This window comes from Halichoeres trimaculatus, unplaced genomic scaffold (assembly GCF_033239565.1).
Source record: "Halichoeres trimaculatus isolate MK-OKI-2021-1 unplaced genomic scaffold, fHalTri1.1 fHalTri1_scaffold_1, whole genome shotgun sequence".
Lineage (NCBI taxonomy): Eukaryota > Metazoa > Chordata > Actinopteri > Labriformes > Labridae > Halichoeres > Halichoeres trimaculatus.
Window position 1 is genome coordinate 25,607,300 of NW_027437179.1, and position 15,568 is coordinate 25,622,867.

Consider the following 15,568-nt stretch of genomic DNA (forward strand, 5'->3'; position numbering starts at 1 on the left):
AGTGTTACAGTGATGGTTCCGGTGATCATTAATAGTAATGGGCATGGTCAGACAAATTCACAAGTTAAACTTTTGCTAATGTTTAAAATACACACATTCAAGATGCATGTTTTCACTGTATAGAATAGTATTTTGTGTAAAAAAAAAAAAAAGTCTGATGTTTTACACCTTAAACATATATATCGATAGTGTCGTGAGAACACTACTCTCGAGAAAAAGGTAGGTCCAACTCAATACAAGCCACTAAAAAGCCATAACATACAAAAAATAGACAGCCGTGGTAATGGCGAAAGAAGTAAATCTGTAGAATATATTCGTGGCAGGTAAATTAAATAACTCCACCACATATTGTATAATGTAAATCTACACGAATACTTTTGTGAAGAGAGCTTGCAGTGGTGGAGACATATTCCTAACGTCACATTTCTCTCGCGATACTTCGCGCAACTTCCTGACAGGTGGAAACATGGCGGAAGCGCACGGACGGAAATGGGACCGCTGTCTGGCTGATACACTCGTGAAAACAGGTTATTATTTCTTTATTCATGCCACGTAGTATTTCATACGTCCCCCAAGTGTTTTTCAGGACATTTCAGGAAAAATACGCTGCACCATGGGTTTGAATTACAAACGAGGTCCTTTGCCCCAGACATTTGTGTGACCATGCTGGGACAGTCCCTGTTTGTTTGTTCAATGGATATAACTAACTTGTGATGTTTTGGTCTGTTCAGGGAGATCCGCAACATTCATCACACTAGGTACAAACCGAGGCATGAGTTTTGATACATAGGCAGACATGGTTTTTAGAAGGTCACCTTTGGAGCAACGCTGTTGAGTTTATTTACAGCTGTAAGGGCTCATTAATTGTCTGTGACGGAGGTTTTACCCAAGGCTCAAGTTTCTACCTTATCTCCATAACTCGCAGGTCATTCAAAATTTTACAGTTTCATACCAAATGGCACAAGTCAACTACTCAGGAGTTGATTATTCACAAGCTCTTAAAGCTACAGAATGTCTCAGAGACTCTGCAAATGCAAACCCACAGTATAAGAGGAAAATCAGAAGCCCCTGCAATGTGTAGACGGGGATAGGTAAACTGAGACCCACGTGAATCTGAACACCCCCCTCTCTCTCACACACACAAACATAAAGTATAACACAGTCATAGTGAAGTGGCTGTCTCTAAAAACCTGCAGCACAGTTTGGGAGAAATTAAAATGCAGGCTCAAGTTGAACTTCAGGCTACAGGAGAAAGAAAAAGATGCCTTGTTAATTTTTCCTGCACTGTGTGTTATATCACACTGATGACAGACCCTTTAAACACTAGTCCTGTTTTGTTGAAGACCTTTACTAATTTGACATTTGCACAAGTGATTTAAAATCTTTCTTTTAAATAGCTATTTACTTTTGTACAGCTGAAGTACCAATAGGGAGGTACAAACAAAACCACCATGCACACAAAAACTAATAAAAACGGACTATTTTTAAATAGTTTTTGATGAGATTAAATCGTAGGCCACAAATAAAATTACATTTCTTGTGGCTAAAGCTGGTTCATTAACAACAAGAACAGAATAAGATTCATAGAAGTATCAAACTCTGGAGCAATAGCGGAGGTACTTATTTAGTCAGTTTAACCAACTCCACTTCACTTTTTTTGATTTTCTGTCTCTTCAGACTGAAAGCAGAACATTCTTCATACTTAATTTTTTGTCTGTCCAGGTTTCTGATACTTAAATGTTAAAACAGTATAGTGTAGTGAGTACAATACTTTGAAACAGTCACACATGACTCAACTAATAAAATTGTCAGTTATACAGAACTGTAATGGCTAACTTTTCTGAAGGCCACACATCAATATCATCATAAATACTCCTTAAGCCTGAAGGGAGCTTCCCCATTTGACGATGGGTTAGAGGTGGGTAACACCCTGGACCAGTCACCAGTCTATTACTGGGCTAAAATAGAGATGAACAACCATATACACTCACTTACACCTATAGGTAATTTAAAGTCACCACAAATCCAGAGAGAGCTCACACATGCACACAGAGAATATGCAAACTCCACAGCTTGAGATTCAGAAACTTTCTTGGTGTGAGTCAGCAAAGCCAACCACTGCTTCGCTGTGCAACCCTTCCAAAGTATCTGTGGTCTCTCAGTCTGACAGCTGATGACATATCACCATGTGTCAGTGTTAAACCAAATTAATCCGCACACTAAAATACTCAGACTGGAAAACAATCCATCCCAAAACACACTTGATGACGTCAGCTTGAGCACAATAAATAAATACTCTTCCTTAGAGGAAAAACATCTGCAGTGTGGCATCTTTGAGCTCACTCAGTGCAGCTAACAGCCAAGTATGTATAAATGGCTGTAGCAGCTAGAGGATCTCTATGGCATGTGTTTTGCTCAGGGGGTTGTTTACAAGTTTGTTTTGTTCTTCCTGAGCTTTCTGGTTAATCTTATTAATTATTGATATCAGAAGGTTAATGTCACACATTTTCATAAAATGAGTCACAAAAAATGAGTCACAAAAAATCTTTGCCTCCTCAAAGCAAAACCCCACAGAAGATAAGCATGTTGCAACACAGTAAAAGCACTGTGGCGGTCAGGATAATAGTGGAAAATCTGACAGAGGCTAAATCTTACAGAGGAAAAGAGAAACCAAATGATTTTTCATTGATATATGAGGGAGGGACCATACACATCTTCATTTGAGGAAACATGAATTATTTCTAGAAATGTGGTATTCAATTAGAGGAAGTAAACACCACCAGGGTGGGCAGGAGAGTTATAGTCATCTGTACTACAGTCTCATCTGTTTCTGTCATTAACTTAAGACATATCACCCAATCCCATGGCAGTGAAGTCACAGGTCTTAATCATCTCTGATTCAGTAAAATTATCATGAGAGAACATAAAGAGACCTCTTCTTTCAAGAATTTGTGAAGCCATTAATTGAAGGCACTTTGAGGACTTCAAATGTGTAAGAAATTCTAAAATATTTTCACTTTTTGCATGTATGGCAAATAGACTGAAAGTCCCTATGACCTTGCTATACAATATGACAAAATTTAGCAGTAAGAAGGTATTGACAAAGTGAGAAACAAGATCTGGCTTTTTTTTCCTTGGAAAAAAAAGATTTTATGGATTTATATTTAGAAAAAAGACAGAACAGATTTTAAAATCATCAAATTAATAGATTTAAAAGACACTTAAACAAATGACTATGAAATCAAAGAAAAAGAAAAAAGAAAGAACAGAATATAATATAATACCCCTGATTGCTGAACTAGAAAAAAAGTGTGTTTTTTAAGCAATTTGGTATACTAATACTTGAAATCATGAACTAAAGTATAGCAACACAGTCTCCATATTTGGACTTTTATTTTTCTGGCAAAGCTACGCAGTGATTTCTGGCTTGTGGTTCATACATTTTATTCAGCTCCAGCACAAATGTTTTTGTTACAATCCATCCCTAGAAGATGTCCAGACAAAGAGATTGGATGCCAGAATAAAATTCTGATCTGCCTTCATATTTTACCAGTGCCTTCTCTCAATTATTGTCGGTGGGGACTCAAAGAAAAGAAAGACTTCCATTAACTGAGAACTTGAAATTAAACTCTGTGTTCACTTAACTTGCATGCGGAGGACATGAATTTGTTGTTGCCTCTAAATAAGGGTATGTGGCATATTTTGTGGTCTTGTTTGACATTTGTAAGTTGTGTAATAGAGAACAGTCTGAGGGTTCTGGTTCAGGCAAATCGGTCATGCTGCATAGCTCTCTGAATCCAATTAAGAGTCAGAGGGGCCCAAATGGCTGTTTTTATGTGTTTTCTGTACTGGCTGGCCTGCTGTTGGGTGTGGTGTGGCCTGCAGCAAGGTGGAGTTAAACGAACAAACACATTCCTCTTCAAGATCCTGCTCTGGTCTGAGCACTTTTAACAGTTTGATCAACTTCTGTGCTGCTGAGCCACCTTCTGTCTGACCAAAAGCACAGTGTTGCTCTACTGTGTCAAGATATGGCTACCTGTGTGTGTTTTTGTGTGGCAAGCGTGTTTGTACTCTTTGACCCCGCATCTCTTTTGCCTGCTACCACATGGACACTGCTCTTGCTCTTTTTACAGAATTTCCCCCCTCTCTAGCACCCCTTTTACTGTTTTCGTTCTTTCTTGGACGTTTGTGCTCTTGCTGCTCTTTTTCCCCCTCTTTTTTCCTTAATGAGCAATGTCTTGCTGACTCGTGCTTTTTGCCAACTCTTGCATCAAACATAATGAAGGCACCCCACTGACCTCATTACAACAGATTTACATCTGTGCGTTTTATACTAGATGAGACATGATCACATTACCTCAGCACAAGAGTCAAATGTTTCAGATGTGTAGTTAAATCACATCAGACAAACTTCACTTTTTTTTCTTCCTCTTTGCAGCAACTGGCCTTGGTGTGGGCGTTGTGTTTTCCGTCCTTCTCTTTAAACGTAAGTGCGTTTTTGCAACACAACCTGATAAATACATTGATTTAAGACTTTATTCATGGGAAAATGTTTTCCCCACCAGGTCGCACATGGCCTGTCTCATTGGGTTCAGGGATGGGACTGGGCATGGGATACGCCAACTGTCAGCATGACTTCAGGTCTCCATATCTCATACATGGTCACATGGCAAAGGTAAGTGAAGATGATAAGGTGTCTTTAAATGTCTTGATTTGGCCACACATCATACTACATTTCTGTTTGTTACAGGATCAGTAATGACGGACTTGGAAAGAAGAGGGTTTGGTCGTCAGTTTCCCCACGCTGTTTCTGTCCTTGCACCAAAGTCCATCCATGCATGTGCTGTGTTAATCAAAGGCCAGTTGATGTATATTTAATAAAATGATTGTGGAAAACACGCTCCCTTTCTCTTTGTTTTTCTGTGTGCATGTTTGAGAAGAATGAAATGTGGTTCTGGGGGTGGGAGGTAATTTTGTGTGTTAATGAGCTGGGAGAGTCAAACTCCTGCTGTTTTGGAATGAGGGCCAGGTTTAGCATCTGCAGCTCTGTTTGAGAGTGGGTGGATGAAAAGTTTCACAGAATGATAAAAGAAAGCATACATTTGAGAAACTGGATTTTGTAATGTTGACATAGACTATCAAGAAAGAAAATGAAAGAAGATTATTTGTGTATCTATTTATGTTTTTCTAACTTGCTCTCTTCTTTCTTTCTTGATGTAGCATGAATAAGGAGATGCCTCTCTGAAAACAGAGAAGTGACCTAGGCTGATCTCTCAGGCGAGGCAGTTGCACAGTGTTGCTCGCTCTGCAGTTCTGGTTTGAATTGCTTTGGTCAGACAGTTGTTGATGTGCCCATAACTGTCCCTGTCACAGGCAGTTGGAAAAGCACACGTCCCCATATCAGGAGGAGTCTCTTACCTTTAGTGTATTCAGTGCTCAAGTGTCTTTTTGGCCAGATTTTTTTAGCTTGATTGATGACTTATGTTTGGTTTCATGGGCTTGCCAGGAGAGAAGACAGATTGTTTGGGTGAGCGTGCACACACACGCACATTTATCCAGCCCCCTGGTGAAGCACAATCCATGGAATGCAGAGGAATGCCATTTCTGGACCGGAGCTCAGTCTTATTACAAACAGGTGAGTTCTGCACTTTGCACTCTGAACATAACACATGGTTTACACTTTCACATCAAAGAAAACACTGGCGCACACACACTCATATTTTCCCCTTTCCCCTGAAGTAACAGTTTTCTCAGCAATGCAAGCACATAATAAGCAGTGTCAGATATTAAGCCATGTCACTCGTCTCCTGTCCATTAGAATATTTGTTTGCCAGTGAAGCATGAAACAGATAGGGGTGCTTATGGACAAGAGCCAAGTGAACACCTGTGAGCAAGGCTGCACTGGTAGAATAAAGTGCAGGAATGGGGTGTGAGAGTGGGGGGAGACAAGTGACACAGCTCAGGTGTAGCAGGCCGGCCTAAAATAATAAATCATGCCTGTCTGTGCCTGTCTAAAAATTTTCTGTAATGAATCACATTTTCATGTAGAATAACACCCACTAATCATTTGTTAATCTAATAGTTCAACACTGTAGGAGAATGTCTGGCATGAAACATAAGACCTGACTTGTATACAGCTGCTGGTGCTGCTGGTATTACCTTAAAAAGCCAAATAGCCTGATAGCACAAGTGGAGATTATCTGAATGAGTTAAATTTTCTGCCTGACAATTTAAGATGGTTGCACACGTTATTTTCTGTAAATATTTTGATTTTAAACTTCTTTTGGACCTTGGAGCGTCCCAGCAGTATTCAGACTGGTTGGAGAGCTGTGGCCATTATGTCATGTGATATCAAATGTAATATTTCACAATACAAGGAAATTTAATGTTGATGATGTTGCTTGATATAAAATATTCCTGATGTAGTTATATGGAAGCAAAGTTTTCTCACTGTTGACATCAATGGTGGTAGATTTTTGTTGAATAGTTAAACAGTGCCGTCCTTCAATCTGACGGGTTGGCTTGTATTCAAAGTGAAAACCTATAAAGGAAGCACACTGTAAATGACATATGATACTGAACAACTCTTCCACATTTCTTCTGAAGTACAAGATTTGGGTGAAAAATGACTTCTTCCTTTAAATAATGTTCTTTCATGTACCTATTAGCCCAGAGTCAAAACAGCCTGGACCTAACGAGACATGGATTTCTGTAGACCTCTGAAGGTGTGCTGCATTACCTGGTGCCACACTGTTTTCAGTGGGTCCCTTAATTTCTTGGAATTACCAGGTGAGGCATCCATGGTTGTCCAATGTATCAACCTTGAACACCCTGTGGTATTTCTTCAGATGGCCTTCTTCCATGGCTCCACGGTCCAGGGATGCTCAAATGCCCATTGCAGGCACTTTAAGGACACAGGTCAGCATGGGCACCTTGCTCGGTCTCTTGCAATGCATCCTCACACACAACAAAACTGTGGAGAACTGTGAGTTCTGGTACCTCTCCATCAGAACCTGCATTCCCTTTTCAGCATTTGGAGCTCTTGGGAGTTGACCACTGGCCTTAATGGAAAGACATGACCCATTACAGGCTCACTTGTTTCCTTCCCTGGACCACTTTTGGTAGGATCTGACCAATGGAGACCAGGAACCTCCCTGAAGGGCTACAGTTGACTGCATCAGAGATGTTCTGAGCCTTTCAACCATCCATCACAGTTGGTCTTTGTTGAGGTTCTGCACACCCTCAACCACCACCACTTTCCTGCTTCCATCACATCAACCTCGAGGATAAAATATTCACTAGGTGTCAGGCGTAACATATCACACCGACTGACAAACAATGCCGTATATGGGTTTTCAGTGTTACTTAGTTCCCCTGTAGGTGGTCGTAAAGTTATGTCTAAGTGGTGTACATTGTGTGGTCTAAAGGTTTGGAATTCTGAAATTTGTAGTGTATCGTGGATATTTATTTATTTGAGGTTGTTCTTTTGAGCCAGAACAGACTCTCAAGATTTACTAGTTGGCAGAGGCATCATGTTCCAAGGCCCAAAAGGCGGGATCTTAATTCCTTTTTAAATTTGATTTAAAAGGCTTATGAGTGAACAAAACCAGGGTACATTATGTCTTTCAGCCAGCCAGGACTCTGAAGTGTTTTACTCAGAAAACACTGTGGGGGTGTAATTAGATCAAGTTGTAACTAGATTAAGTTGTAACTCATAAAATCTTAATGAAAACTTGTGACAGAAAAAGCATCAGACAACTGAATCTCGTCTTTTTTTCTACTTTTCAGAGTGTTATTGGTGTGTGAATCTGACAATATAAATTAAATTAGTTTAACAATGTCATGTTTTTAAAAAGCTGTTGATAGTCTGTTTGTGTATTTATCTCATTTTATGCCAGCATTTTTGCTCTGTAAATCTGATCTGAGCTCTCGCTTGCTCCTACTTTGGGAAACACTTGAAACCTTCCCAACAGTTTCCCTCCCTCCCTCCCTTCCTCCCCGTTTTCTTTCTCCCAGAAACGGCACAGCAGGACCCCTGTCTGAGGGCTCAGCCGCGCCTAACCTCTGCAAGAGAGTTTTACTCCAAAAAACAACAACTTGGACACTGTTTTCCATTGGACTTAGTTGGGAATTTAACAGTGGACGGGAAGAGAACAAGGGGAGGAACAGTCTGAGCTGATGGACTTGGGAGATGAGATAGTGCTGAATAACCTACCCCATCTCTCCCCATCCTTCCCCACAGGACGGACGCTACTTTTTGTTTCCGGATGATGTAACTGTTTTATGACAGCCTGGTCTCGGATTAATCCTCTTCACAAACAAAGTGCTCATATTTTCCTCTAATTATCAGCGCACGGTGATATCCGACGGCGAGCTGCATCCGCTGGCTTTAGGGGCCCGTGTCCAGGTTTCGGTGGGGGGACTTAACTCAGCAGGACGTTGCGCATTGCTCAACCGGCTGTCCTCCGGGGTCGGTGAGTGGTGGTAAGTGTCTACCTACGGCGGCTGCTGGAGCTCGTTACTTATAGAGTACTGAATTATTCGTTACTACCTCTAAAGTTGTTTTATTGATACTCCTGACAGAGTTATGCTTGATTACTATCAGCCCAAAGTTGCACGTTGCAGTCTATCTGTATTTTTCCTTCTATGGAAATATGATAACAGTGAAAAGACGGCTGTAATCTCTCTCAACCAAGTATATGTTGAATAAAATGACACTTAGCGTCAATTTGAGCTGAGAGAGGGAGATTTTTGTCGTATTTCAAACTTTTTTTTCTAATCTGGAAACAAAATAATTCATGACATTGACCTATGTGACTGTAATGCTTTGCTTCTCAAATCTTGGGTGCTCACTTTGTGCTCAGTGAGTGAGAAAATGGAGATAATTTCTCGCAGTAGAAAGCATAAAACCCCCTTGTCTTGTATTACCCATAGATAACAATAATCAAGAAGAGCAACATATTCTGAAAAACAAGGTAACGCTACTTGTGCCAGAGGCTGGAAATAAGCAAAGAAGTCAGTGTGGGAGACCACAGGACACCTTTTTTTACAAGCAGCAGGAGAAAACGATTTCGTAGGTTGTAAATGACGTGACTGGTTAAGGCATTTTTAAAGAAGAGGGTAAGGCAATGCAGGAAAGACTTGGCATTAGAGTCAAGGGGTTATAAAGCAAATTTTGCCTCCCTGACTTATTGTGTGTTTGAGGACCAAATGATCCAGTAATGTTCCCTGGACAGCTTCTTGTTCACATCTCTGACAAGTTTAGAAGAGCTCAGTATGATAATGAGGCAAAGGTAAAGCTCAGGAAAAAGTAGTCTGTGCGGTGACACAGATGAATGCACAGGTCAATTTTTTTTTAACAGTAAAAGTAGTAAATATGTCACAAATGGACAAAAGAAAACAGCAAGAGGTTTAATGACTGTTCATTAGCCTGTGTTTTTGTCCACAGTAAAGCTAACAGAGTGGTGTACACACTGTGGGTTTCTGCCCCTTTAGGTGCAGTCATGTGGAGGATTCAGATTTGCTGCGCACTGTTTGCACTGTATTCAGCAGCACCGCCTGCACACATCAACCGTCTGGCGCTGTTCCCTGACAAGAGCGCCTGGTGCGAAGCCAAGAACATCACACAGATAGTCGGGCACACGGGATGTCAGCCTCGCTCTATTCAAAACAGGTCAGGATGAAGGCCCTCTCTGTCTCTCCCTCTGTCTGACGATCTCTCAGCGCAGCTGAAAAGGGGAAATACACCAGGCACGGCTGGTCATTTCAGTCTCAGTGTTCTGCCTCCTTCAGCATGTTGGGTACATTTAGCTGTTACTGCAAAAGAACTTTAACTTTATGACCTTCATTATGCCTGCTATGTTTGCCAAGGACACATTTTAAGAAACTACATTTATAGACATTTGAATGTTTTGATCTTGCAGGAAGTTTAGGGAAAACAAATCTGTAGATAACGTATAAAAGAGAAATTCTCAGCCCAACATGTTAACCTCATTTGATAGTGTTAAAATAATGCATATCAGTGGCTTTAAAACTGCATCAAAATTTCTGAATCCATTATAAATCTGTTGGCAGAATATGTTCAAATATTGCTTCTCATTGGTTAAATATGTAAGTAGATCAATTTATTCATTAAGAGTCAATGATTTGTATTCTCCCTCATGCTGCAGTTCCCACAGAAACAGATGTTTAAACCTGAGTTGTTACTCTTGTGTTACTCTGACAAGTTGTGTTACAGAGATACATTCTTGTTAATCATAATATGTGTTCAGGATGAGAAATCAACTGATCCAAGTAACAGTGGTTATAGAGTTTTCCTAAGACAACCAAAAGCCTACAACTTACTCTCTTACAGGCATGGATGCCCTGCAGATGTGTCAGCATGCACAATGAAAATAACGCTCTCTATCCTCCACACAGAGCCTGTCTGGGTCAGTGTTTCAGCTACAGCGTCCCCAACACGTTCCCACAGTCCACCGAGTCTCTGGTGCACTGTGACTCCTGCATGCCTGCCCAGACTCAGTGGGAAGTGGTAAGAGTTATTGCACATTAGCTCATGAAGCAAGCACACAGCAACACCGACTTGTTGAACTTGCATTAAAACCACAAGTTCTCAACATGAAAGATGGCAATCGTTGCTCTCTGGCAAACACAGAGTGCAGGAATTTTTCAGAGGATTTTTATTAGATTTCTGCCACAATTTCTGCTGTTCCCCATAAACATTCAGTCTGTATTTGATATTCCTCTGGAGTTCATTGTCCCTCTCAGCCAGAGGGAATCCAGTCTTGCGACAACAAAGGCTTTGTGGTGAGGTGTATGTAGTTTGGAGAGCTGCCAGGTCTGCTAGGCGGGTGGGACCACAGGTGAGGTTTCCTCGTGTTTCAGTGGAAAATATTGTATCTTTTGGAGTGAACTGCTGTTATCTGATAGATCAGTTAAGTCACCTTCTATTTTTGTTGCACTCGACAGGCCAAAGAGAGTGCATTCACGGTCTCACCTTACTTTAATTATTTGGCAATGGGTGTTTGTGTCAGTGGTTGTGATTGTTGGTGCAAGACTTTCAACAAAATTTGAAACAAAACAAATCCTCAGAAGAGGACACTGCTCCAGGCTGGTTTGGCACTTGCTGTAGATTTTTGATAAAAGTGCTTAATGATAGTTTTGGTCTCAAAAATGAGCGGTGAGAGGAAGCTCTGTGAGGTCTGGAGAGCTTGAAGAGCTTGTGCAACACAGGCTCAAAAGTTTGTGTATTTTTTGTGTAATCCATCCATTTTCAGTCCAGGGATGGTTGACTTTATGAAGTAAACAGTAACTTAGTAAAAAATATCTTTTCTTTAAAAACAAAAACACAACACTGAGGGGTAACATGATAGACACACAGCTGCGTACATACACAGATGTCACAGCATGCATGTGAATACAACAAATGCATACAGGACTTATTTCCTCAGAAGAAAACTAATGGAAAATAAAGTGTTAATTGTATAAATCTGTTCAACGTAGGAAGTGAATATCAAAAAAATAACTTTCACTATTGATGAGAGTGCCCAAGTACATTTAGTGTTACCAGAGTTGTGTTCAAATTTATAGTCAAAACAAACAAAAAACATATTTAGATCTATTCTGTACTGTTACTTACATTTTTTTTGGTAACTTAATTGTTTTAGTGTGAGTCACCACTGTGATACAACTTATAATACAGTAGACCAATAAATGAATATACCAAGCTATCAGATAAAAGTAGATTAACATGTATACAATGACACTTAACAAAATACACTGACAAAAATAAATAAATAAATAAATAACATTCATAATAAAACCAAAGGTGGAACCACACAGAGAGATAAATAAAACAACAACAAAAAGGGATAAACAGCTCCCCTTATTGGTTGTTGAGGTATGTTTTACCAGAAAAACATGTTACTCTGTTTGCAGTAAGAATGATGTTATGGATGTTTTGCCTCTCTATTTTCTATATAATTTTCTCATTTTGCCCACAATATTTCATCCATCCATCCATCCATTTTCTATACCGCTTATCCTGTTTAGGGTCGCGGGTGGCTGGAGCCTATCCCAGCAATCATTGGGCGAGAGGTGGGGTACACCCTGGACTGGTCGCCAGTCAATCGCAGGGCTGACACATAGACAGACAACCATGCACGCACACACTCACACCTAGGGACAATTTGGTGTGACCAATTAACCTGGTAAGCATGTTTTTGGACTGTGGGAGGAAGCCGGAGTACCCGGAGAGAACCCACGCATGCACGGGGAGAACATGCAAACTCCACACAGAAAGACCCACCGGCCGAGGTGGGGATTTGAACCGGTGACCTTCTTGCTGTGAGGCTGCAGCGCTAACCGTTGCACCACCGTGCAGCCCACAATATTTCACCCTTTCTTAAATACCCTCTAATATCATGTTATATATAATATTATGTTAAAGATCTAATGTTAATTATTCATTTTCCCAAACTTTTTCAAACAGTTCTTTTCATTTATCTACCCCTGGACTGGCTTTCTGGAGACAGTATTTAGTTATGAGTTTTAAGGGCAGATATTTGAATGCTTTCTCAGTATCAAGGGTGAATATGAGAGCCTGTTTGTTATTTTTCTGTACATAGTCCTTTATATTTAGTGTAAGTCTGACATTATCTGACATTTGTCTGTTTTTATGATCCCTGTTTAATCTAAATATATGATATCAGACATGATTTTAGATAGTCTTCCAGCCAGTACATTGCTTAGCAGTTTTTGCTCAACGTTAAGTAAAGATATATGTCTTTATCCTCCACACTGTGATGGGTCTTTACCCATCTTATGAATAACAACTATAGTCGACTTACTCCAAGTGTCTGGCCATATTCCATGAGTTAATGTCCAGTTTAATACTTTGTGTGGGATAGGAGTCAGTTGTGTTTTAAACTCACTATGGAATTTACCTGAACACCGTCACATCCAGGGCTCTTACCTAGCTTTAACATCTCAATTGCTTTTGTCATTTCTTTAGAAGTACTTGGTGCAGTGAGATTTTGATTCTTTTCAAGGGTAACTTTTGGCAGTTCCACCTCTTGCAACAAATGTTTCAGTTGGCCTGATTGACTTCTTTTTCTGGGCTGTACAGTTGCATATGCAACTCTGCAAACTCTTCTGCAATCTCTTGATGATCTGTTATTATACTATTCTTATTAGTAGTCTTAATTAATGAGATATGTGATCTTGTTTGTTGTTTTATCGGTTTATAGGAGTGTAATTTTGATGCTTTTCATGCTTTCCAGGGTGTGCAAGGCATATTTTCATCATCAAAACACAGAAAAAGGAAATTAAGACTCAGTGTGTCATAATTTATTATACAGTTACCTGAGATCATCATAGTTTGTATGGTGTGAAAGAAAATAGGATTCTTTTTCTACTTCATCCAAATCACACACATTCTGTTTTCTTTTTTTTTTAGGCTTGATTTTTTTGTGCATTTACTCACCTCTGTGTTAATTTACTCATCTGTGTGTGAACAGGTGACTCTGGAGTGCCCTGGTGCAGAGTCCCCTCATGTGGATAAGTTGGTGGAGAGGATCTTCCACTGCAGCTGCCAGTCCTGCAGTAAAGAAGGCGGCCAGGAGGGGGCAGTGATGCAGCTGTATCCGGCAGATAACGTCCTGGATGTCCCCTCTCTCCCTGACACCCTCAGCAGCGCCCAGTCCCACCCTCTACCCCCTTCAGATTTGCACCCCAAGAAGCATGCTCATGCACACACAGACCACCACACACTACCGCACACATCAGATGGAGGGTAGGTCCCGCTCTTTCTGTCCTTTTCCTTATCTTTACTGTCCTTCACACCCTTTGTAGCACTCTATAGTAATGTAAAGGCACTTTGAAAATAAGGCTTCACACACACTCACAGTGTCATGCTATCAGAAAACACTCTGTTGTCGGTACAAACACACCAGCCTATGCACTCTTTATGTTGTGTATGATTAGACATGCATATGTGTGCATCCAGACATGACTATAGTCTGTTGGTAAGCTGTAGTCTCATTTTGTTTAATCTGCTTTAATGCAATAAATTCTGTTGTTGTGATAAATGTATTTTCGCCTTTAATTGTATTTACACAAGTAACAGCTTGTGCTCTTTTTTGCTGGAAGAGACGAGAAATTAATTGCTTGTTCAGTGTAATCTGTTTTAATTATTATTTTGTGTTTTGTTTTGTTCTTACTTCACTTCACTCATGATAAGATACAAGTTGGTACCAATACTAGATGTTGGTGCCACTTGTTAGAGCACAGAGGGGACATGATGGGAAAGACTAAGCTGTTAGCTACCCCATTCACTCAAATATGATCTCACTCCGAGAGGGAGTTTGAAGCCACTGAAAGTTTGACTTTTCTTCTCCGTCTCTAAACATTTTTGACATACTGTGCATACTTTTTAGAAGCAATCAGCTGCTGTGATTGTTCTGCTTGTTTAAAGCAGCAGTGAAATCATCCTTTCTATCTGTGACAATGGAAGTTGAGAATTGACAAAGATCTACAACTCCCAAGCTCTTCTAAAATGCCTTTAAAGACCAGCTAAGGCTACTCTTCGGCCAGCTTCTTGCAGAGTTAGTGTACTAATGAGGGAAATTGTCTCATCGGATTTGAGTGCATGTTGAGTGGCGGCATAGAGAAAGTACCACACAGAGGACATTTTTCACTTAAAAGACTTCATCTGGTTGCTTTGTTTTTTACTCTGGAGTCATTTTAGGAAGTGATAGCATAGTGAGAAATGATCACAGTCAGCATCAAATCAAAGCACAAATGAACCAATCCTTTTGAAGAACAATAGGAAAACTGTGCTGCTGACGTCTTACAAAACAATACGGGAGTTTTCTTACTGAGGGCTTAAAATGGGATGTAATTGATGCCAAAGTGGCCTGGAGGTCTTAAGAGAAAGTAATAAATTCTTATAACCAATTCTAAAGTGAAATGGTACCAAGAGAAAGTTGGCTAGCACAGGAGTTATGTTTTTGATCCAGATGAAAACCGAAGAAAGCCAGGGCCTGTGAATGTTTCCCTCACAATCCTTTTGAAAAGACAACACACCAAGATCTTCCAGAAAACTTTCAGGAAAGAGGTATCTTAAACTAAGATTCAAAGGAATTACAAGGTTTTGAAATGCATCCCTTTTAGGAAGCTAATGTTAGTTAAGTAAGAGATAATGTATGATTAGAAGGTGGTTATGTGAAATAGATTTACAACAGAGTGAGACAAGAACCTGCAAATCTGTTAACAGGATTGTTAAACAGATTCCAGTATGAAAACATCCATGTGTTAGTTGCTCCACTGTTGGTCAGCGGTGTGTGGATGGGTATGAATGTGTTGGACAAAAGCTGATGGTTCCTACACTATTCTCCCCACCATCAGTGTGTAAATGTTGTGTGGATGGGTGAAAAGGATAGAAGTGTAACGCACTGTAAGTACCATTTACCATGGCCAAGAGTCCATGTGAGACTGGCTGCAAAAATACCAAAAACCCCATACACACCTTTAAAAAAATGAAGTCTTTTTTTACAGGAAAAACAAATAT

At 40.1% G+C, this 15,568-nt stretch overlaps 2 protein-coding genes across 3 annotated transcripts; both read left to right on the forward strand.

Moving 5' to 3' along the window:
* Window positions 1-393: 393 nt before the first annotated feature.
* On the forward strand, window positions 394-4,898 carry LOC141796234 (MICOS complex subunit MIC10-like). The gene is made up of 4 exons (XM_074677224.1): window positions 394-527; window positions 4,439-4,486; window positions 4,566-4,675; window positions 4,751-4,898. Exons 1-4 carry the CDS (start codon window positions 467-469, stop codon window positions 4,757-4,759), a joined length of 228 nt encoding a protein of 75 aa, XP_074533325.1. The 5' UTR covers window positions 394-466; the 3' UTR covers window positions 4,760-4,898.
* A 3,097-nt stretch (window positions 4,899-7,995) lies between these two features.
* On the forward strand, window positions 7,996-14,055 carry nbl1 (NBL1, DAN family BMP antagonist). 2 transcript variants are annotated; one of them, XM_074675833.1, is made up of 4 exons: window positions 7,996-8,484; window positions 9,496-9,673; window positions 10,420-10,531; window positions 13,518-14,048. In XM_074675833.1, the coding sequence occupies exons 2-4, from the start codon at window positions 9,504-9,506 to the stop codon at window positions 13,794-13,796; spliced, it is 561 nt and encodes a 186-aa protein (XP_074531934.1). In that variant the 5' UTR covers window positions 7,996-8,484; window positions 9,496-9,503; the 3' UTR covers window positions 13,797-14,048. The 2 variants fall into 2 exon arrangements, with proteins under 2 accessions (XP_074531934.1, XP_074531943.1); XM_074675842.1 differs by lacking the exon at window positions 7,996-8,484 and having other exon boundaries at window positions 9,501-9,673; window positions 13,518-14,055.
* Window positions 14,056-15,568: the final 1,513 nt, after the last annotated feature.